The following is a 23,152-nucleotide window of genomic DNA, read 5'->3' on the forward strand; positions in this document are numbered from 1 at the left end:
AGGGTGGGCACGGCTGCCCCTGCTCCGACCCCGCGCGCGCCCCTGCCCCCTGCCCCGCGGGCCGCCGGGCCCGGGGGCGGCCCGGACCGGGGGTGGGGGGGGGGGGGGGGGCGGTGTTGAGGGGACCGTGGCAGGAGCGAGAGATGGGCCGAGGAGAGAGGACGGGCTGACAGCTGGCGAGAGGGCGAAGGAGCTGGGGGAGAAGGAGGGAAGGGATTCGTCGGAGTAACTTTCCAGAAAAACAGTCAACGTGTAGCAGGAGTGACTCCAAGAGGGGAAAAAAAGTTCAGTTACCACGTCGAACCAGAGGACTCGCAAAGTATTTTTCAAATGGGCTCGGCTTTTCCTGTGCCTGTTTAAAACATTAAAATCGTGCAGCAAAAGAGGCTGCGTGCGCTGGTCCCTCCCTCCCCCACCCGGGCCTGAGACGTCATGGGAGGGAGGTATAAAATTTCAGCAGAGAGAAATAGAGAAAGCAGTGTGTGTGCATGTGTGTGTGAGAGAGGGAGAGGAGCGAGAGGGAGAGAGAGAGAGGGAGAAGGAGAGGGAGAAGCAGCAGGGAGAGGAAGGGAGGGAAGCAGAAAGCCAAGGCCAAGGGAATGAGCAAGAGAGGGGAGAGATAGGGGAAGAAGCCTGAGAAAGAAGGAATAACAGCTTTCCGGAGCAGGCGTGCAGGGACCTGGCTGCTATTTTCTTTTTCTTCTCCTTTTTATTTTTGTAAAGAGAAGCAGGGAACAGAAGCAATGGCCGAGGGAGAAGACAAGCCGAGGTGCTGGTGACCTTGGGCGTCCAAGTGGATTATTGGGGCTGCTCTCCAGGGGCCTGTCCTCCCTGCCTTCCAATTGCACATACCCCCACTTCCCAGCCAATGAAGACGAGAGGCAGCGTGAACAAAGTCATTTAGAAAGCCCCCGAGGAAGTGTAAACAAAAGAGAAAGCATGAATGGTGTGCCCGAGAGACAAGTGTGTCCTGCGCTGCCCCCACCTTTAGCGGGGCCAGTCCAGCCCAGCCCTGCCTCTCCCCACCTACTCACTGGCTATCTGACTTTTTTTTAAACATTTTTTTTTCTCCTTTTCTTTTCCATTCTCTTTTCTTATCCTCCTTCAGGGCAAGGCAAGGATTTTGATTTTGGGACCCAGCCATGGTCCTCCTGCTCCTTCTTTAAAATACCCACTTTCTCCCCATCGCCAAGCGGCATTTGGCAATATCAGATATCCGCTCTTATTTATTTTTACCTAAGGAAAAACTCCAGCTCCCTTCCCACTCCCAGCTGCCTTGCCACCCCTCCCAGCCCTCTGCTTGCCCTCCACCTGGCCTGCTGGGAGTCAGAGCCCCGCAGAACCTGTTTAGACACATGGAGAAGAGACCCAGAGCTCCAAGGCACACAGTCGGCGTCTTCGCGCTCAGGGTTGCCAGTGCTTCCTGGAAGTCCTGAAGCTCTCGCAGTGCAGTGAGTTCATGCACCTTCTTGCCAAGCCTCAGTCTTCGGGATCTAGGGAGGCCGCCTGGTTTTCCTCCCTCCTTCTGCACGACTGCTGGGGTCTCCTCCTCGCCGGGCCTCGCAGCAGCGCCCCCCCCCCCCAGCCGCTCTCCCCAGCTTGCGCATGAAGATGCACTTGCAAAGGGCTCTGGTGGTCCTGGCCCTGCTGAACTTTGCCACGGTCAGCCTCTCTCTGTCCACTTGCACCACCTTGGACTTTGGCCACATCAAGAAGAAGAGGGTGGAAGCCATTAGGGGACAGATCTTGAGCAAACTCCGGCTCACCAGTCCCCCCGAGCCATCGGTGATGACCCACGTCCCCTACCAGGTCCTGGCCCTTTACAACAGCACCCGGGAGCTGCTGGAGGAGATGCAGGGGGAGAGGGAGGACAGCTGCACTCAGGAAAACACCGAGTCGGAGTATTATGCCAAAGAAATCCATAAATTCGACATGATCCAGGGGCTGGCGGAGCACAGTAAGTCCAAATTCTCGCTGGGGTGTCTGCTCCAGAGGGTCTGAACTGCAGGAGGGAGTCCCACAGACGGGGGCCGAGCGGTGGCCTCTGAGCCGGGGGAGGGGGGTGCCCTGGGTTCACCCACACCCAGGCTCAGGAGGTGCGAGGCACAGTTGGGGCCCGGATGGGTGGGTGAGGAGGGAGACGGAGCTGGGGGTCGGGGGGTTGGCTTCTGGGAGGCCGGGAGCCCTGGGGTTGAGTGGCTTGCTGAACTCGCATCACAACCTGGACTGGTTTTACTTTGGAATTACCTTGTGCTGTCCTGTTAACCTCTGTGTGCTGGCACGTGTGACGGGCTAGGTAACTGTGAGCGGACGGGTGCCACGGAGGGCCAGGGCCAGCTCTCTTGAAAGCCCTTCTGGGCTCACGAGTCTGGAGACCTGGGTCTTCTCCCCTGTTTTCGCAACTCACTGCGACACGTCTGTGGTTTAGTTTTTCCAGTTCTTGGGAAAAAGAGGATACCTGCCCCAGATTCATGTCTGTCAAGCTTTTCCAAGCCCAGGCAAGGGGCAGCCTCTTGCTGTCCAGGCCCGTCGGTCAGGGCCACACACGTGACCCACGTGAGCCGTGAGCACGGTTGCACCTCTGTTCACACGTACATGTGCTTTCGGGCTTTGTACAGTAGACAGAGTCATGGGCTCAAAATGGGCGGCTTCCAGGCCTGTGGACACGGGGAGAGCAGGGTTGTGGCTCTGGACGTGTCGATGATTGCTGGCCGCCCTTCTGTGTCTGCGTGTCACGGGAAGAGTGGGTGGGAGGTGTGGCTGTGGGTGCAGAGAGGACATGTGTCTGGGAGTGTGTCCTCCCAGGAGGCTCCCGTCTGTGCTGAGAAGCTGGGAGGCTTCTGGGTGAGATGTCTGTGTGTTTGTACACGTGTGGGAGTCATGTGTGTTTACTGAACGGACATTTAAAAAACCTCAATACGAGAGAAAGAGAGAGAGAGAGAGAGAGATTTGGCAGATGTTGAGAAACTGACAGCCCAAGAAGAAGGAATGTGAGCCACTCTGGGCCAGGGACTCTGGGAGCAGCTCTGTTTGCTTTTCCTACCAGCAGGTGTCCTCGCCACCCCGACTACCTCTTCTTCCCTGGCTCACCTGGCCGTGGGGAGTAGGGGCGGGAGGGTGGAAGGGAGCAGGCAGGGTGAGGGGGGTCAGGGGTTGAAAGGAACCTGGCTGAAGAGAAGGAAGAGGTGGTGGGTGGATGGAGCAGCTCTAGCTGAAGGTGCAAAAGGCCCTACTGGGAGCGGGCCCAGGCCAGATCCAGGAGCCTGTGGTTCCTGGCGAGGGGTTCCCACTCCGTTTCCTGTGGCTGCCTGGAGTGCCTTGCCTTAGGATGTGGCTACCGTGTGGGGCGGAAGCCGGAGTACGAGGCAGAGCTGTAGAGTATGCCACGAGGCGCCCTCCCTGGCGTCCTCCAGGTGGGGCTGGCTCAGGGTCTGCTGGGGGCCTACAGTTCCCAGAGGCACCAGCACCAGGGTGTCTGAAACCCCTCCAACCCCTGGGCAACCACCAAGTCAGGACGCAGTGGCCACGAATATGGACAGCTGAGGCCTGCAGGAGAGGTCTGGAGAGAGCCCAGGGTGAGGGAGAAGGGCTCGGACCTCAATGATCCGGGTCAGGAGGTGGAGTCCCAGGGAGGAGGGATTCTGCGTCACAAGGGGCCCGTCCAGCCTGGAATCCCGAGAAGAGAATGAATGGGCCAGATGCAGGCAAGGACCCTCAGGTGCCAGTGGACATCGATTTTGTACAGAGACTCAGGGCGCAAATAGCGGGCAGCCCTGGGGAAAGCCAGGGCAAGGGCACACGGATGCTTGGCAGCTTAGCCAGCAGCACTAGCACCTTGCAACTAGGGCGGGTGGGGGTGGCCCTGGGGCCGCAGAGCCTGGTCAGGCTGGGAGCAAGTCTGGCCCAGGGAGCAAGATGCTATATGGGATCTTGGGGGGGGAGCCAGGGCCCCGTGGGACACGGGTGATGCCGTGGAGGCTTGCAGGTGCAAACAGGAAGCAGGCCCAGACTCTCTGCAGCTGTTGGAGGTGACACAGAGGCTGAGCAGACATGGCTTGGGCCCGCCCTGCAGCTGGTCAGGTGCCGAGCCAGCCCCAGAGAGGCAGATGCAGAAGACACACTAATTAAAAGGAGGCTGTGGGCAGATGCTGAGCAGGAGCAGAAAGGCAGCCTCAGAGGCTTAGCGTGAGGGAAGCCTGTCCCGAGCTCGTGAGGGCTGGTCAGCAGGGGCACTGGGTCTGTGGCGGGACGCTGGCAGGGTCTGGGGGCCAGAGCTTCTGGGGAAGTGATGAGATCGCGTTCCCTTCCACATTTCGTCCCTGCCAGTCTGCTTCTGTACCCAGTGGGCAGGCACTTAGCGGGAAGTGACAGCAGGAGGTGGCTCAGGGAGATAGGGGAGCCTGGAGAGCAAAATGTGGCAAGGAGTAATTTCCAGGGGGGGCAGGGGAAAGGGCACCAAGGTGAGCAAAGAGGAGAGGACCGTCCTCTGGCTCCGTCCTCTTAGATAGGAACCCCGATTCTCTACCTTACAGATGAGGAACCGGAAACACGCATCAGTGAAGTGATTTGCCTCGAAGAGCGGGGACTCTAACCTAGACATTCTGCCTGCAGAATGCATGTTGTTGGGCACTAATGCCAGTGTGTAAAAGAAATATTTTAGGCCCCACCTTTAACCTTACGGCTGCAATAGGACTTGGACTTACAATATGAATAAATCACATATTGGACCAAAGTGGGGGTGGGGGGTAGGGGGTGGGTAGGGGCTATTAGTAACCCTGGGGGGCAGATCGCATAGGGCCAACTGGGTGTGTTCCTTCTTAGCTCTGCCTGTTGTTTTGGCCAGGAGATTCATACCACCGCAGATGTTCTCCCAACTTCAACAAAAGGGTTTTCTTTATCTAATGAAGAGCCTTAAGCTGGTTAAGCAGTCACACCAGGTGGCATTGGACAGGTCACCTCTCTGAGCCGTTTTCTCATCTGTGAAGTCAGAGATAATCTCCAAATGCTCTTGCAGCTGAAACAGTTTTGTGTATATATCTGGGATGATTCAACAGTCTCCGCACGGAAGGCAAGCCTCTGTAAATCCTTCTATAATTCAGCGGGAGTTGGCTGGGTAGGGCCTCTCTCTGACACCGTGGTGGGAAGAGACACAGCCTTCTCCATTCCTCTGTCATCCTTGTTATCAAGATAACAGTGTGGGTGTCATTTTAACTTCTGGCCGGTCATTATCCATGGCTGGCGGGAGACTCTTGTTTTCATCCGAGGCTGGCGCGAAGACAGCCAGCAAACCCAGAGATCCTAAGCAAAGAGAAAACTTGATACGTTGGCCTTTCTTTCCTGAAGGCTACATTTAGATTGTGTTCATTCTGAAAATTAAAAGACCTTTCGTATCCCAGGAACTCATTGGTTCTCAGTGCCGATGCCCTCTGCACGCTAGGTCAGTGTTTCTCCAAGAACAGTCCAGGGGCTATGTGAGTGGGAAACACGTGGATTCCCAGGCCCAACCTCACCCTTACAGAATCAGAATCTGTGGGCGGGCTCCGCTTCTTAAGCCCACTGAAGCTTACGACTCAGTGTACTAGGGCAAAACCTTTCCTTAAGGGGCTGCAAACACAAGTGTCCACAGAGACTAGACAGCTAATGCAAAGGATCTGGAAGAAAAGCCTCAGCACCAGCACCACGACAAAGCGCACGGGGCACTTGGCCTTGGGGTTGAGGAGAGAATAGGGTATGTGGGAGGCCGATGGGGTTGGGGGGAGCCGGAAGCTCCCACACCCTGGTCAAAGAAGGCACCCACTGCTCAGTTCCTGCTGATTTCCGCATTTCGGAATGTGGGTCCAGCCTCACTAGACCTTGCCGTTTCCCAGAAGCGCAGAAAACCTGGCTCTTTTTGTGAAATTTCCCACCTTTTAACCTGGGCTTAAAATATTGATGGGCTTCTAATTCAAAAATTTTTTAAATGATGCGTTGGCCAAACTGCATGTCTAATACCTTTTAAAGGTCAACCTATTTAAAGATTAAATCACTGAAGTGTCGTTTCTCAAACTTCCAGAACATCTGGAAGCCATGGTACCCCTTGCAGCGCACTATAAACTGTGGTTCTCAACCCTGGCTACGCATTAGAATCATCTGGAGATCTTTAAAGAAAGAAAGGGGGGAGAAAGCTCTGGACCCACCCACTCCAAGGTAATCATCTGTTTTTAAGGCTTCTCCAGGTGATTCTAATGTTCAGCCGGGGTGAAGAAGCAGCTCCTCACTGGTGTGTGCGTGCTGCCATTGGGAGCAGCAGGGTTTTACAGGCAGAAAGGATGGATATAAGCAAAAGCACCTCTAGGAGCTCTGGAGGCTGAAAACATTTTAAGAGGCATGGTCGAAACGTAGTCAGCCGTTTCCACATTTTTTCATGAAGACTCTACATGAATATGCTTTGCTTACTTTTCTCTCCCTATAGCAAAAAAGAGAAAATGGCCTCCACCGATATATATATTTTTTGCATAGTGGAAAAAGTTGGTCCTAATGTAATTTTCAAGGTGGACCCTCTAGTCCGGCTCTCAATAATATTAGCTTCCTGCAGATGCATGGCCTACCCACAGAACTGAGCGGGAATGGGCTGTTGCTTGGGCCTATGGTGGTACAGTGGGCCCACTCCATGGAAGCTTTCATTTTGTCGGTGAACCTCTGCCTCCACTATTTGATCTCTTAGGGCCCCCCAACTTCCAGAGGCCCCACTTTAAGAAGAGAGGGGTGATCAGAAGACCTGGGTTCAAATACCACCTCTGCCACCCACTAGTTGCATGACCTTGGGGAAGTCACTCACTTTTCTCCTTTGTAAAATGGTCAATTTGACTTCTTCTCATTCTCCTCGAGGATTGTTAGAGGGTCAGATGAGTTAGGAAAAGCTCCATGAAATGTAAGGTGGTGTTATTACAGTTTGTTTATTTACACTCTCATTCCACCAGTTATTTAAAACATCATCATTATTCCGTGGATTTAATTGCCAAGAAGATTATATTTACATTTCCTTTTCTCTCCTAGGCAGTTCTCTTGTCATCACTAATGATTATATGTTTGAGCTGTACTTGTTAGTGTCAATTTGCTTGCATCAACTATGTGTGGCCCCGGCCAAGACCCCTCTGGACATAGGTTTCTTCATCTGAAGAGGGTTGCACTAGATGACCCCTAATGTCCGTTCTAACTCTGCTAGAAATTTGTAGGTCCCAGTGATTAAAAAAAAAAAAGAAAGAAAGAAAAAGAAAAAGAAATAACACTTCCCAGGGAGCCTAGGTGGCTCAGTCGGTTGAGCATCCAACCCTTGGTTTTGGCTTAGGTCGTGATCTCAGGGTCCTGAGATGGAGCCCTGCATCAGACTCCACACCTCAACACAGAGTCTGCTTGGGATTCTCGCCCTCTCTCTCTCTCTCTCCATCTGCCCCTCCCCCTGCTCGTGCGTTCTCTCTCAAATAAATAAATAAATAAAATGTTTTTGTTTTTGTTTTTAAAAAGATCCTTCGCACCTCCTTCTTGAAATCTCCTTGAAGTTCCCACCAAGAGGAGTCCGTCTGAGGGAACAGATATCTGATTGATGGGCTGGGAGCAACAAAAGAGGGATGGTTACAAGAGTGTCCTGAAGACCATCTTAGCTCCTCAGTGCCCCCATGTCCTGGCCTCCCGCAGTCCTGACCCCCCTCTGACTCTGCTTACGGGCACGTGCCGTTTTCCATTCCATTTTCCTTTCCACAGCAACATGGACACACTCCACTCCCTCTTTCAGCAGTTACTGGAGGGACTGTTCTAACTGAAGCCACATCGATGACAGCTCCTTCAAGAACCAAGCGTGTCGGTGCTCGAGAGGGTTGCCAGTCCGCGTGCTTATCCGTGACCAGTGGCTTCCAGACTGGCAAGCTGAACAATTAAATTGCTATCACTGATGCCTCCTTCTGGTTCTGCCTGACACGGTTTAGGGAATAGTTGGCAGTATTTGTGTTTTGAAGCCAGTTATTAATCAGGGCTTCGTTAGCCGGCATTCACACATTTGTTTTCCTAACATCTGTTCCATTAATTTTCTAAGAACCAGTGTCAGGCCCACCAGATGGCAATTTCCAGAAACACTCACTCATCCTTTCCTAAAGATCAGTAGCGCATTTGCTTGTTTCCAGGCCTCTGATCCTTCCCGCCTTGTCCGTGACTTCCTACACCATCCCTCGGGGTGATTATGAGCTCATTCCAGCCATGTCCATTATGTGTGGAATCTGGGTCTCCGAGCTTGAATTTCAAGTTCTGGCTATTGTTACCATTTGTGTAGAAAGTTTTTCTCTGGGTGTTAATGCTGCTCAGACCTTGAGGTTGTGAAGGGTACGGGAGAAAAAGACAGGAGCTTTCTTTTCTCTTCGGGCACTGAGATGTGACAAAGAGCATCTGCGGCCATGGGTCTTGTGGACAGGGGTGAAGAGGCCAGCAGGGTGACAGTGGCTGGGATAGCATGTACTGTCAAGGACAGAAACCCTTAGAAAAGAGCCACCAGGGATGGCCCAGCTCTGTCTGAAGAAACGTCTGTGGGTCTGCCAGGCTTGAGATGTGGGCTCTTTGCCACACCGATGCTGCCTCAGTGGGTCTAAAACACAGTGTTAATTATGTCACTGCACTGCTCTAACACTTTCCATGGCTCCCCACTGCTGATGGGCTAAAATCCAGCCTCTCGGTCTAACATTTCAGCCTCCCCGTGGCGAGACCCCAGTCGGCTGTCCTGACCTTGTCTTGTGGGCCCCTCACCTGGTTGCTTCAGGTCGTCTTACACACATGCACCTCCTCCCCTCCCTGCTGTGTTTCCAGCAGTCCTTCCATGGAAAATCCCTCCCTCTCCATCCTCAAACCCTTTCCTCCTGCAGGACCCAGATCAAATGGTATCTCTTCGCATCACGTGCTCCCCGCTGTCTCCCTACTCTGATCCGACCCAGCAACTCCTGGGCTTCTCCAAAGGCCCTCAGCACTTTCCTGCTGGTTCCATTATGTGGGTCTTTGTATTGATATCCTTCCCTGGATCTGAATCTCCTTGAAGGCAGGGGCACGGCTCTTCATTTTTGCTTCCCATTGTCAGCACTGTGCTTAGCCCACAGTATGTGCTCAATACACATGTAATAGATGAATGAATGCCTGAAGGAACGAACGAATGAATGGGTCAAACAGCTGTGAGACGATTAAACTACTAGAGGGACTTGCCGCGATCTTTTGAGCATCTATGTTTTCTAAAAGAGTAGGAAAGCAGGCTGGAGAGCCTGCCAGAGCTGGGACGTTGAGGCCATGGGAGGAGGGGTGATTGTCTTTGACTGGCCAGTCATTGGTGCCATGTCCTGGGGCTCCCGGGTCTCCCTGCTCCTGGCTCAGGCCTGTGTGTCCCACCTTTAGGCCTGAGGCCTTGTCGAGCCTCTAGGGAGATCATAGATGGGACCTTGGCCACCTGGCGAGTGTCCGTGGGCAGCACATTGGCTCCTATGGCTCTCACTCACACTGCCCCTCTCCCCGCTTGCTTGATCTCCTAGATGAGCTGGCCGTCTGCCCCAAAGGAATCACCTCCAAGGTTTTCCGCTTCAACGTGTCCTCAGTGGAGAAAAATGGAACCAACCTGTTCCGAGCAGAATTCCGGGTCTTGCGGGTGCCCAACCCCAGCTCCAAGCGCAGCGAGCAGAGGATCGAGCTCTTCCAGGTGAGCCCCTCCCGGAACAGAAGCCACACAAACGGGAGAGCCAGCTCCTCTACCATTCTGGGCCTCCCCTTCCTGCAGAGATCAGCAGACCTGGCCATGAAGCCCACCTTCTGGGGCTCTCTCCATCTGTGTCTGTCCTGGAGAGGATGAAGCGTTAAATAAGGGGCTCGCAGGAGCCTTCAGGAATTTTTAGTTTCCCGTTGCTCTCCTCACCTGGCCTCCTGCACTGTGACCTGGGCCGCGGGGCTTGTTCCGGCCTGGTGTACTTACTCCTCTCTCTGCCCTCTAGATACTCCGGCCTGATGAGCACATTGCCAAACAGCGCTATATCGGCGGCAAGAATCTGCCCACACGGGGCACTGCCGAGTGGCTGTCCTTTGATGTCACTGACACTGTGCGTGAGTGGCTCTTGCGAAGAGGTAGGTTGACTCTTTAGTCTGAGCGTTTTGGAAGGCACTTCAAGGTCCCTTGGTCGTTCACGAAATAGGAGGAACAGGACAAAAGTAGAGGAGTCACAGATCTGGGTTCAAACCCTAGCTTTGCTGCTGGCTCACTGTGTCCTTCATTCATTCACTCAACCCATATTTATGAAAATGCTCCCTCAGCCAGGCTCGGGGGAGGGATACAGCAGTGAACAAGACCGGGGAGGTCCGTTTCCCATCGGGCTGTCGTTCCGATGGGAGAGACGCAGGATAACCAAGAGAACATACTGATGGGTAGGAACGTCAGGGATGAGTACCACAAGACATCGAAAGAGGACACTATGGCAATGACGGGTGGGGTCCGGCACGCGGTGCTCAGGGAGGCTCTCTGTGCAAGGGAATGTGTGCACTGAGGTCCGAGGGATGAGAAGGGCCAGCGTGTGAAGGTGAGAATAAGGATGTGCGGGGCAGAGGGGTGGGGAGGCACAGGCCCCCAGGCGGCAGCAGGCATGGTTTGATCCGACAGCGGCCTGCCGGCTGATGGGCTGGAATGGAGTGAGCTGGGCGCCAGAGGCAGCTGGGGCCTTATGACTTGGGACCTGTAAGACCATGGTCAGGTTCGAGGACTTATTCCATGTGTGATGAGAAGCCCTGCAGTGTTATAAGCAGGGATGGGATATGGAGTGAGGTGATTTGGTTTGTATCTCTAAAAGGCCCCTCTGGGGGCGCCTGGGTGGCTCAGTTGGTGGAGCATCTGTCTGCTCAGGTTATGATCCCGGGGTCCTGGGTCAAGCCCCATGTTGGGCTCCCTGCTTAGCAGGGTGTCTGCTTCTTCTCCTCCCTCTGCTCCTCCCCTCTGCCCCCACTCATACTCTCTTGTGCGCTCTCTTTCTCTCTCAAATAAATAAAATCTTAAAAAAAAAAAAAAAAAAAGACCCCTCTGGTTGCCATGAAGTCAAAGGAAGGAGCCAGAAAACCAGCTAGAGGCCATCGCAGCCGCCCGGATGAGAGCAGCGGGGGCTTGGGCTGCGGCGGTAGCCACGGGCGTGGAGATGACAGGGCTTTGTTGTCTGTCTCTGTTCCTGCCCTTCTTTACTTGGGGGTACCGCCCGGACTGATGCTCGGTGGGGAGGGAGTGCCCGTGGTGGGTCCATCTGTTCCTTCTGCCCGTCTTGCCCAGAGTTTTATTCTGTCATCAGCTGCCGTGGGGGCACAGTCCATCCACATGCTGATGTCCAGAGTCCCTGGAGCAGGTGGGTCCTTTCCTGTCCTTGATATTTTGGGAGACTTGTCCTCGTGCTTTGGGGTTAAAGCACTAAGGCCTGGCCTACATAATGTTTTAAATTTAAGTCATGGTCAACAGTTTCTATTTTTCAAGTCAGGAGATTTCACATAAAACCTGGACTTCTGGATTTTCTAGAAAAATTGGCAGATTTCCCTGTGACGATCCCTGGGAGATGAGTGGTGGCCACCTCTTGAGGTGGGGCACGCATTCTTCACGTCCCCATAGGCCCTCCAGGCCCTGCTGTTCCCCCAAGAGTGAGGCTGGCAGTCCCCACTGAGCATGATCCGCTGGCTCGCTTTGCTCACTTATGTAACCTGCCCGGGGTCCGGAAGCATCCGAGTCCGCAAGCCCTCATCCTGGCCGAGCCGGCTGATCATGGGCTGAAGGTCCTGCCTCAACTCCAGGGATACCCGGGATTTCTGTCCCATCTCCCCTACTGAGCACAAAGGCAAAAGCCTAGGAGCACCCACGGGACCAGGATGTGCCTTCGGCAGCACAGTTGGGAATTCTGACTCAGACAGCACTCCGCCTAGAGCCTGACATGGCTGCAGAAAGGAAAGGCTGGGGAAATTCATCTCTTAGCTTCTCTGTCTGATTTTGATCAGCTCCACCTGGATTTCTTTGAAGCCCTGGGCACTTGAAGGAGTTCTTATTTTCCCAGCTGCAGAGCTCAATGAGAAGTTTGCACTGAGAATGATTTCCATCTTCCTTGAGACATCAAAAAGATAATTTCGTAATAAAACCTGTGGGTCCCCCACCCACCATCCCCACTGCTGCCAATTCTGAGGTTAGTTCTTCATTGGAACCTTCAGTTCCCAGTTAGGCAGATGCTTCCCACCCCTCACACAGGGGAATCCCACACAGACCTTTACTTATGCAGAGCTTGTGAGTCTCCTCAGAGTTCGTGGCCCCGAACTAGGCAGCAGACGGACTCCAAATGGTGCAGTTGGTGGTGTGGACTGATGGGGAAACCGAGTCACATGTCTGGTCTTGTATTCATTCAGCAAACGTCTGAGAGCCTCCTGTGCACCAGCTTGCCAGCCTGCCTTCTGGGTCCCAGAACTGTCTGGAGCCCTACCCAGAGTTAGGGGACCCAGGTCCTCATACCCTTGTGCTGTTTCTCCTCGTGGTCTGCACTTTCTCCCCGTGCAGAGTCAGACACCCCCTAGCGGCCCGGGTAGGGAGCACAGCCAGCATCATAGCACAGGAGAGAGGGGACACTGGGAAAACCCAGGCGCCTTCCCTGGTGGTCTCTGTTGCCCCCTCTTTGTCCCTGTTTGACTCTAACAGTTAGGGTGTGGCTCAGGCATCAGGTGTTTGAATCTTGGCTCTCCCCAATTACTGGCTGGGTACCTTGGGTAAGCCATTTAATTCTCTAAGCCTCATTAAATGAGTTACTGCACATAAAGTCCTAGAGCGGCGCTTGACATGTAATGCTCAACAAATGCTGGTGACTATTGCCATCACTCTGAGTCTTCTACCTACACAGAGCCTGGTGGCCAAGCGAGGCTACCATCTTACACTACCACCTGTCCCCTAACCCTAACTGTCCCCAGCACATGTGTCTGTACCTTGACTGTCTATTTTTTTTGAGATTTATTTATTTATTTTAGAGAGAGAGAGAGGGAAAGGGGGAGAGAGAGAGAGAGAGAGAGAGAGAGAGAGAAAGCGCACGCACGTGAGCATGCACAGGGGAAGGAGCAGAGAGAGAATATTCAAGCAGATTCCTGCCGAGTGTGGAGCCTGTGTGGGGCTCGATCTCACAGCCCATGAGATCAGGACCTGAACCAAAATCAAGAGTCAGACACTCAACCGACTGAGCCACCCAGCTGCCCTTGCACCTTGACTTTCTAACTCAGAGAATCACAGAACTTGTCCACACCAGGTCTCTCTTGGCCTCCCTTGAGCCCTTCTGGGTAATTGGAAGTACACTCTGCAGCCCATTTCAGCCACCCCGGTTCATTCCTTCCATGGCCTTCAACCAGGAAGGAGACACTCCTGTGACTCCATCTCTTTTTACTTCTTGTTCTCTGGCTGGGCATCAGCTTCCTTGTTATCATAGCCCCCTCCCTCCCCACCAAAGCTAACCTTCTGGAACTGAAATCTTCAAGCTCAGCAAGTATCAGTGTGTCCTAGAGGCTGCCCTGGTTTGGAAGAGGACAGATGAGACTGGGTTCTGGAGTTTATGGAAGAAGGGATCCTGGCCTGCCTAATGGTGACCAGAACCCCTGGGCTTGAGTCATTCTGTGCATGAGAAGGGTGCTGAGCTAGCTTGGACTCTGGGATTTTCCCTGATGACACCAGATTTCAAGATGACCTCAGGTTGGTCCCAGGGCTGGATGCTCACACAGAACGAGGGCGGCCCGGGGCACAGTAAATCAATCAGCTTGCTGAGATGCTGATCCTGAAGCCAGAAGGGTCCTTTCCTCATGACCTTTCCCACAGCGCAGCTTGCTGCTGCCTCTGGGTCACCAGAGCTTCCCTAGCTGAGTCTGACCCACCAGAATTGACATGATACCAGACCCTTCCTAGTTTCCCTGCACAAAACTTCTGGATTCAGTTCAAATGTGTCTGTTCTTATTCCTCCTCTTCTCCCTCCACTTTACGCAACCCGTTTTACTAATTTCCTTGCTTCCCCAATTTTAGTAAAATGCAAACCACCAATAGGAGAAAGGGCCCCAGCTGGCCTTCTTGCACCAGAGAATCTGTCAGCAAACCCTGGCATCTCCACATTTCCTCCTGCTGGTGCTCTCCGAGCTCGTGTCATCTGGGCCCTTGGCCCTTGGCCATCTCCTCCGGCCTGTGCTCTGATTTCACAACGGTCTTCCTGAGCAGCTCGTTTTCCCCCAGTGAGCCATCCACATCTCTAGCTCCCCCATTAACTGAACAGAGATTCCCAGAGAAGAAACTTCCAAGTAACTCTGACCTCATTCTGTCCTTATCTCTTAAGGAAAATATGGCCAAAGGTAACTGTGATTTTCATTTTCTGTCCTCTGGAAACTACCACTCCATTTACACCCACCAGTCATGGCCCTGGCAGAAAGGCTGGCATCTTCCCTGTAGACGGATTCGGCTGTTTGTCTGCAGATGACCTTGCCTCTAGCATTGCTTCCTGACTTCTACTCCTACGGCGCAGACTCTGCCATCTTCCTCCCATCTGGTGGAATTTGTGGCCTTTGGAATCACAGCTTCTCTGCTCCCAAGTTCTTCAGTGAGCCCCTTTCCCTGGCCTCTCCCGGTCCCTCCCCTGCTTCCCATTTCATCCTGCCTCAGCAGGTTGGCTCGAGTATCTCCTCTCCCAACAAACACCTAGGTAGTGTGATGGTTGTTTTTCTTCCTTCTTGTATCCTCATTCTTTTGTCCCCAAGTAGGCAGGTGACAATTTTTTCCCAATACCATCCTTTGAAAATAGATGACTATGAATATTCTCCTTTGGGACGCCTGGCTGGTGCAGTTGGTTAGGTGTCCAACTCTTGGTTTCGGCTCAGGTCATGATTTCAGGGCCCTGAGATCGAGCCCCTCGTTGGGCTCCACGCTCAGCACAGAGTCTGCTTGAGATTCTCTCTCTCCCTCTTCTTCTGCCCCTCCCCCCCGCTCGCACACATGCACCCACACTTGCTCTCTCTCAAATAAATAAATCTTCTAAAAAAAAGGAAAATTCTCCTGTATAATGCCCCTTAATTTATGCCTTTATTTGGTTATTCATACGTAACAGGAACACCTGCAATATGGTAACACGTGTGGAGGTCCGCTCGAGCTTTGGCACCTTCTGTCTCCTGTGTCCCTCAGCATTACTCAGCTCCTGTGACTGCCTATGGGATCAGAGGCCCTGGCCAACCGTGCACGGTGATGGACACACTTCCCCATCACATAAAGAATGTTCTCACTGATTCCGTGTCTTATTTTGCAGAGTCCAACTTAGGTCTGGAAATCAGCATTCACTGTCCATGTCACACCTTTCAGCCCAATGGAGACATCCTGGAAAACATTCATGAGGTGATGGAAATCAAATTCAAAGGTAACAAAATGGATGGTGTATAGTAGGTGGAGGGCGGTTGATGAGGCAGGATAGAACAGGAGACCCCAACCAGGCCCCAAGAAAAGCAACCAAACTCCCTCACGGAGATGGCCAACTATTTTATACTCGAGTAATTCTGCTTTGCTCTAAAGGCAAGGCTTGGGACTTTCAGTTGATAGATTGAGTGTGTTAACATCTGGAAGACAGTGTAACCTTGGGAAGAGTGGTGCATCATGGAGGCCAACGGGTCCACCTCTCTGAGCTCAGTCACTAAAACAGAGATGAGAATACCTCTTTCGTAGGGTTATTATGCAAATTAAATGAGATAACAAATGTAAAACACAGTGCCACAAATGCTCAACAAATAGTCGGTGTCTTCCCCTGCCCTAAAAAAAAAGGACCTGCGGTGACCAGGAATACAAGTGTCCTGACTCCTGAACTTTCCAGATGTTACAGAGGCCACGGGATCCCCACCCAGGAGTCATCTGGGTTTGAATGACTGCTTTGGGGCTCAGGGTTTTTGTGTTAAGATGGAGAAGTAGTTGAGAGTCTTTTCTGGTTTTCCAGTCTGTTTCTAAGGTGCTCAATCTCTGGACAGTCTCTGGATTTCGGGGATGTTCTCTTTCCTTGAATAGTCCCATTTTGGATAACTGAGGCACACCCAAAGCCAGGTGGTTCCTCAAGATCAAACCAAGCACGCCAGAGCGTGAGGTCAGAGGCTTGTCTGGGAAGAGGTGCACCCTCTCTTGGCTGCCAGCCCTGGGCAGACCTGATTTCAGGCCCCCCCTTTTATTTTTAAAGCCAAGCATTTGACATCCTAATCACAGAACCTCAGAGCTCAGAAGACCTTTGGGGTCCTTACCTACAGGCGAGGTCAGGACGAAATCCTCCCACTCTGTAAATCTTGTTCATAAAGATTCTCAGAAAAGGGAATTTTAGATCCACGCCTCCCATTTGTCTGACGGTCCTAGTGCGCCTTCATGGGGTCCAAGTCCCTTCCGTCACTGTGCAAATTAAGCTCCTCGTGTTCCTGTCCTTGGTGGAGATGGACAACAGCAGGCGATTGCCTGTCACAAAATAGATCTCCTTTAGTTGAGACTCGGTCTAATTCAGTCCTCAGTGGTCCTTTCCAGATGAAATAGCAGGGTCTCCCCACCAGCCGCAGAGTTTGTGTGCTAAATCTGTGGATCACATTCCTTGGTATCTTATCTGAGTGTTACAGTGGAAACACCTTGAAACTACTCGCGCATGTGCCCATTAATGATTAAGCAAGCAGTCTAGCTCCTCCGGCTCCCATTAAAAGGATCTTAAACCGAGACACCTTACGTTATAGGGAGGACTTCGGCGCTGTCTTGACCAATTCAGAGCATACGAGGAAACTCACACCCCAAAATTTTAAGTCTGGGAATCTAAACGGACAGCCCAAAGCAATGTGTTAGCCAGCTGCCTGGGGTGTTTCGCGGAAGCTTCTCGGCCCCGAGATCCCAGGAAGCATCTGGGAAGGGCTCTCTGCTCTCTGGGCGACTTAGACGCCGAAGTCACGAGGGGATCTGACCACAGGTGTCTTGTGCGTTCCTCTCCCTGGTCTTCTCCTTCCCCTTCCTGCAGCCTGACATGAGCATGACGCCTTGCCCTTGCAGGGCCGTGACGGGGTGCCACAGGAAGCCAGCCTCCACCCTGCCCTCCTTAGACAGGAGATTGTCCTCCTCCTTCCCCTCTGCAGGTGTGGACAGTGAGGATGATCATGGCCGTGGAGATCTAGGGCGCCTCAAGAAGCAGAAGGACCACCACAACCCTCACCTCATCCTCATGATGATTCCCCCGCACCGGCTGGACAACCCAGGCCAGGGCGGGCAGAGGAAGAAGCGGGCCCTGGACACCAATTACTGCTTCCGGTGAGCTTGGGCCCACTCACGACCGTCAGCTCCTGAGGCAGCATTTACTGTACGCCCTCAGGGGCTCAGTCCCCAGGCCTAAGCTGTGCCGAAGGGGGGGTCCTGGATGCTAGTCACAAACATCTCCAGGAAAAAGATTTAAAACCTCTTACCAACGTCTTCCTGTTTTTCTGGAAGCCCCCGTTTTTCCGCAGCCCAGCTCTGTGAGGGCCTGGCTGAAGCAAGTGAGGAGGAGAGTGTTGCTAAGACAGTTTGGATCGCAGAGACTTGGCCGAAGCCTCTCTGTAGTTATCGTGTTTTGTGAAGTATTTCTACGGTGTGTTTTTGTGTGGGGGAGATGAATGCAGAACTTCGTTTTTTTTCTATTTAAATCCTAGTTGGTTAACATATAGTGTCATATTGGTTTCGGTAGAATTTAGTGATTCATCACTTCCATACGACACCCAGTGCTCATCATACAAGTGCCCTCCTTAATGCCCATTACCCATCTAGCCCATCCCCCACCCGCCTCCCTCCAGCAACCCTCAATTTGTTCTCTATCATGAAGAGTCTCTTATGGTTGGCTTCCTTCTCTCTTTTTTTCCCTCCCTCCCCATGTTCATCTGTTTTGTTTCCTGAATTCCACATATGAGTGACATCATATGGTGTCTTTCTCTGACTATTTCGCTTAGCCTAATACTCTCTAGCTCCAACCATGTCATTGTAAATGGCAAGATCTTCTTGATGGCTGAGTAATACTCCATTGTATATATTCACCACATCTTCTTTATCCGTTCATCTGTCGATGGGCACTTGGGCTCTCTCCATAGTTTGGCTATTGTTGATAATGCTGCTGTAAACATCAAGGTGCAGGTGCCCCTTCAAATCTGTATTTTGTATCCTTCGGATAAATACCTAGTTGTATTGCTGGGTCATAGGGTAGCTCTAGTTTTAACTTTCTGAGGGGGTAGCTCTAGTTTTAACTTTCTGAGGAACCTCCATACTGTTTTCTAGAGGGGCTGCACCAGTCGAATGCGGGCTTCCCATGAAAGAAGTGCTCAGTTCCCTGTGAACTGTCCAAGGATGCTCCTGGGTGAGGGGAAATAGAGCAGTCTCCACGTACCAGGGGAATTTGAGCTAGAGAAATTAATGAACTAATTCGGAAGTGGTAGGTAGCCACTGTGAAGAGAGAAAAAGAAAGAGCCTCTTCTCTTATTTAGTTTAGTTTCTCATTCATAAGGGCAGGGATGATAAAGCACACACAGCAGTTACTAAAAGGTAGAAAATGACCACATCTATGAGAAGGTCCAAAGGATAGAGTGCTTTAAGAATCCGGAGCAAAAAGTTCATCTGTGGATGCAGGAAAGGCTTCCGAAGGGTGCAGATGAGTGAGGTTTGGGCATGGAGGGATAATGGGGGAGGAAGGAAGGAACACGAATGGGTCAGTTTGGCTGGAGAGGAGGATGCCTGAGCGGAGCTGGGGAGAATGAATTAGGAAATTTTTAGATCTAAAACCGTGTCTTATAAGGAGCAACTGAGCGAACTAGGGAGGTCGAGCTTGAAGGTGTAGGAGAGGCAATGTAGTTGGCCGCCAACTGTCTGAAGGCTGGCCTGTAGGCTTGTTCTGTGTGGCTCATAATCAGTTAGGAATGGATGCTCTTGGCCGCAAGGAACAGCGGCCTAAACCACAGAGGATTTCTTGTTCACAAGAAGCCTGTAGCAGCAGGCTCAGGGTCGGTCTGGCTGCCTAGTTATACCATTGGGAATACAGGCTCTCTCTCCGGAGCCTGCCACGCTTAGCATGTTGGCTTGCTTTTCATCTTCTTGCTTACGGTCACAGTGACTGCTAAAGCTCCAGCTATCTTGTCTGTGTTCATGACAAGAAGAAGGGGGGAGGGGCAGAGCTGGTAGCTTTCCTCTTCCATCCGTGACTTTTATAAAGAATCAACTATTTTTGCCAGAATTTGCCCTTACCCTCTGCATACTTCTCCTTATGTCTGATTGGTCGTCCCTGGCTTACATGACCACCCCTCCCCGCAAGAGAGGCCAGGAAAATGAGGATCTGGTGGTCTAGACTCTGTAATGGGAGGTGGCAAGGCAGAAGGGAGGTAGGAATGGCTTTTGAATAGATAGATAACCGGGAATGTTTGCCATGGTTCACCCATGGAACCTACAAGAAGCCAGATTTTCGAAGTAGTAAGTTCTAGGTCGCAGCAGACATTGACGTACGGGCTAGATGCCCACTTGGCAAGGGCTATTGCCAAATGGATTTCTGCAGGGAACAGAATTGAAATGGCCTGATGATCATCACACTTGGGGTGAGTCACGAGTCTAACAGAAGGATATGCTTCATTTTGATTCGACGGCCTGTAGATTTGGTCTAAGCAGTCTACTGTAGTATGTAAGCTGCATGAGCTTAGAGTTCATGTCTTGCAGGGTGCTCATTAGGAAGGTAACGATAAAACCACCCTCAACAAAGCTGAGCTGGCTAAGAACATCCAGTGCTTGGTTTTATGTGAAGGAATTTATGTCTCTGCTTTGATCTACGATATAAAAAGGGGCAGGACCATCTTTGCCTTTTTTCTCTTCCTTATATGTCATCTGTATCTGCCTATTATGTCCTTGGGATCATGGTCTTCAACACAAGAAGATGCTTTTATGGTATATACTGCTCAATGCACTTGAACCCGGGATTCCATTGATTAGGGCCACCTCTTAGGATGACCAGGAAGGACTTCAGGTACAAATATGAGGGCCGTTGGTGAAGTTTTTCATATTGGTGGTTTCCTTCAGGTTGGTGGTCTATAGATGTTTTTTTTTGTTGTAGCAATTTGGAGGAGAACTGCTGTGTGCGCCCTCTCTACATTGACTTCCGACAAGATCTGGGCTGGAAATGGGTCCATGAACCTAAGGGCTACTATGCCAACTTCTGCTCCGGCCCTTGTCCCTACCTCCGCAGCGCGGACACAACCCACAGCACGGTATGGAGCGGCGCTCGTGCCATGTGGGACACGTTCACACGAATGCGTGAGGACTGAATGGTGAACGAGCGAATGATGATCCGGGGCGAGTAAAACCCCTTTGCTGAAGGTTCTGATCTTGGCACCCTGGCCCGACTCTACTTTGCCACATCCTGCCCTTTAAAATGTCCTCCATGGTTTCAATCAGCCTTTTTATTTGTTCTGTCTAAAGCTTTTGTACCATTCTGGAAATTAACTAACCTAGCACTCTCTGTAGGTCAGAGATGTGCGCACACAGCTAGCAAGGGATGTTGGGGGCAGAAAGGCTTCTGCCATTGGTGGAAGGACTCTGGGAATTGCAGCCTCTTGGATATAGAAAAGACATTTTGAAAGACCATGCAAAGCACACAGAAGCAGCTAATATGAAACAATGGGAAGAGAAGGGGAGAGAGGGGGAAGTCAGGACTCTGAAACTCGCTTGCCTTTCTTTCCCTCAAGAGGACGGCAGTCATTTGTGAAACATGGTTCCGGACAGCTCACCCTTGACTGCCTCCTGTCTGGGGCCGCACACTCTGGCGCTTACTAAATGGCCCAAAGCAGCGTTCAGTGAGCTCACTTCTCACCGAAGCGACCAGTTAGAGCTAGCAAAACCAGCAGAGGAGTGTTTCTTAACAGCAGAGAATATTTCATGATCCGTTTTAAAGTTGCCCATTAGTTGTTCTCAGCTTAGCCTGAAAATGCTCACACATTTAGTACAGGTGCTTACCCAAACCGAAAGGGCAGCCCCCAGAACACGGTAGAGGGCTCTGGGCCTGAGGCTTGGCCTGCCGCCCTCTAAATGACCTGTCCTCCCCAGGTGCTGGGACTGTACAACACTCTGAATCCTGAAGCCTCTGCCTCACCTTGCTGTGTGCCCCAGGACTTGGAGCCCCTGACCATCCTGTACTATGTTGGGAGGACCCCCAAGGTGGAACAGCTGTCTAACATGGTGGTCAAGTCCTGTAAGTGTAGCTGAGACCCTGCCTGCGACAGAGAGAGAGGACAGAGGACTGCCACCGCCTGACCGCCTGCTCCTCGGGAAACACAAAGGCAACAGACCTCACCTAGAGGCCTGGAGCCCCCAACCTTCGGCTCCAGGCAGATGGCTGAGACGAAGTTCCCTTTTGGGACATTTCTCCTTCGTGCTGGCTCTGAGAATCACTGTGGTAAAGAAAGTGTGGGTTTGGTTAGGGGAAGGCCCCACTCTTCAGAATACACAGATTTTCTGTGATGTAGACAGAGGTGGTGGGGACAGAGGAAGAGGGATGGCAAGCCGACACGGGACGCATCATGTGGCAATGGATCTGGGATACCCTAGGGAGGAGGAAGGGCAGAGAATGGCCGGGACAGGGCCAGGCCGGAAGACACTTCTGAGGTCAGATGTGCTCATCGCTGCCCCACATCTGCTCTAGGGAATCAGGATTACATTATACAAGGCAAGCATTTTCCTTCAGACAGGTTACCTAGACAAAGTCCCAGAATTGTATCTCCTACTACCTGGGATTAAGGATGAGTCTGTTATTTTGGCAAATTGTCCTCTCAACATCAATCAACAGCACCAAGGGTCATTACAGGGAGAAAAATCCAGGGAATGTAGTTCCCGGGCCATCAACTCTATGGGGCCATCTGGATACGCTGAACTCAGAAGCAGAGGGTGGGAATGAACACTCTCCTGTCTGCCCTCTGGGTCCCTCCTCTCGCCTTCTTCCTCAATCGTATTTCCCCTCGGACATCTGGCTAGACACCTTCCAGGTCAGGGCACACATATTTGGATTTGGGGTCTGTGCAGTCTTGGGGCATTATGGGTCCCCCCACCCCAGACCCTGTGTCCATCTGGTGTTCCTGGAAGCAGGTGCTAGAACGGGTGAGGCGTGCGGGGAGGTCGCACATGCGCCACACGATGACTTGGCCCCAGACACGTAGACTGAGGTATAAAGACAAATACAAATATTACTCTCAAAATCTTTGTATGAATAAATATTTTTGGGGAATCTTGGATCATTTCACCTTCTGGAAGATTGTCTCTAGAACAGTAAAAGCCTATTCTAAGGTGTAAGTCTGACTGGATAAATATCCTTGATTACTCTTTTCTTAATCCCACGTTCATGTCTACTAACCAGAGGTCACTGGTACCTGGGGCAGAGAGTCTCGAACAGCGAATGCACTGCTTAGTGTGAGTACTCTGGATGGTGGGACGCTGTCCTGCCTTCTGCCATTTGAGAAGACTTAACTGCTTGTGTTCCCTTCCTTCTTGTGGAGTATTTTGTTCTCAGACACACAGAGGCAGTGGTTCAGATTTGCAAAAAGTTGTATGAATTTGACCTACATTTAACTGTGGGCAAAAATCATTTGGGGGTGAACCCTTGCCTGTGGAAATGTGTTCGTTTGTACATGCCCTCTAAGTTATGAACATCATCATTTTTGAAAATCTAATCTCACCCTCACAATCAGTTGAGAATTAGAGAAACTGTCTGTGGTAAATGGCCGAAGAAGATGAGGCTAATTCTGTTATCAGGGTAAGCTTGCCAGGAACCCCTTTGTGAGTGATTTGGGGATGGGAGAGGGCGAGGAAGTACAATCCCATAGTTCCTGTTTGTGGGCGCAGATCCCAGAGCAATGCAGAATTCTGTGATATTAATGTCCACCTGAAGCAACCATCTGCAATGCGTGAGGAATCATTTAGCAGCTCCCAAAAAAACATGTTCCTCTATTGAGATCACCTTACCGTTGGTGAAAAAGTCTATCTGAAGCTAAAATTTGTAGGCTGAAGGGTGCCTCTGTGTGTGTGTGTGTGTGTGTGTGTGTGTGTGTGTGTGTGTGTGTAGATGTATCTTGCTCCTTCCGGAATTCTCCC

The 23,152-nt window shown here is 51.8% G+C and overlaps 1 protein-coding gene across 1 annotated transcript; it reads left to right on the plus strand.

Moving 5' to 3' along the window:
- Positions 1-166: 166 nt before the first annotated feature.
- On the plus strand, positions 167-22,642 carry TGFB3 (transforming growth factor beta 3). The gene is made up of 7 exons (XM_021679582.2): positions 167-1,957; positions 9,537-9,700; positions 9,990-10,119; positions 15,318-15,425; positions 17,149-17,320; positions 20,127-20,280; positions 21,116-22,642. The coding sequence occupies exons 1-7, from the start codon at positions 1,606-1,608 to the stop codon at positions 21,272-21,274; spliced, it is 1,239 nt and encodes a 412-aa protein (XP_021535257.2). The 5' UTR covers positions 167-1,605; the 3' UTR covers positions 21,275-22,642.
- Positions 22,643-23,152: the final 510 nt, after the last annotated feature.

Source organism: Neomonachus schauinslandi, chromosome 9 (genome assembly GCF_002201575.2).
Source record: "Neomonachus schauinslandi chromosome 9, ASM220157v2, whole genome shotgun sequence".
Taxonomy (NCBI): Eukaryota; Metazoa; Chordata; class Mammalia; order Carnivora; family Phocidae; genus Neomonachus; species Neomonachus schauinslandi.

Bases quoted from the DNA above. Each gene is read 5' to 3' on its own strand.
- TGFB3 (XM_021679582.2), top strand. From the start codon at position 1,606: ATGAAGATGCACTTGCAAAGGGCTCTGGTGGTCCTGGCCCTGCTGAAC. The intron at 10,120-15,317 runs GTAGGTTGACTC...CTTATTTTGCAG, and splicing joins TGAGTGGCTCTTGCGAAGAG to AGTCCAACTTAGGTCTGGAA. The intron at 17,321-20,126 runs GTGAGCTTGGGC...TTTTTGTTGTAG, and splicing joins GACACCAATTACTGCTTCCG to CAATTTGGAGGAGAACTGCT.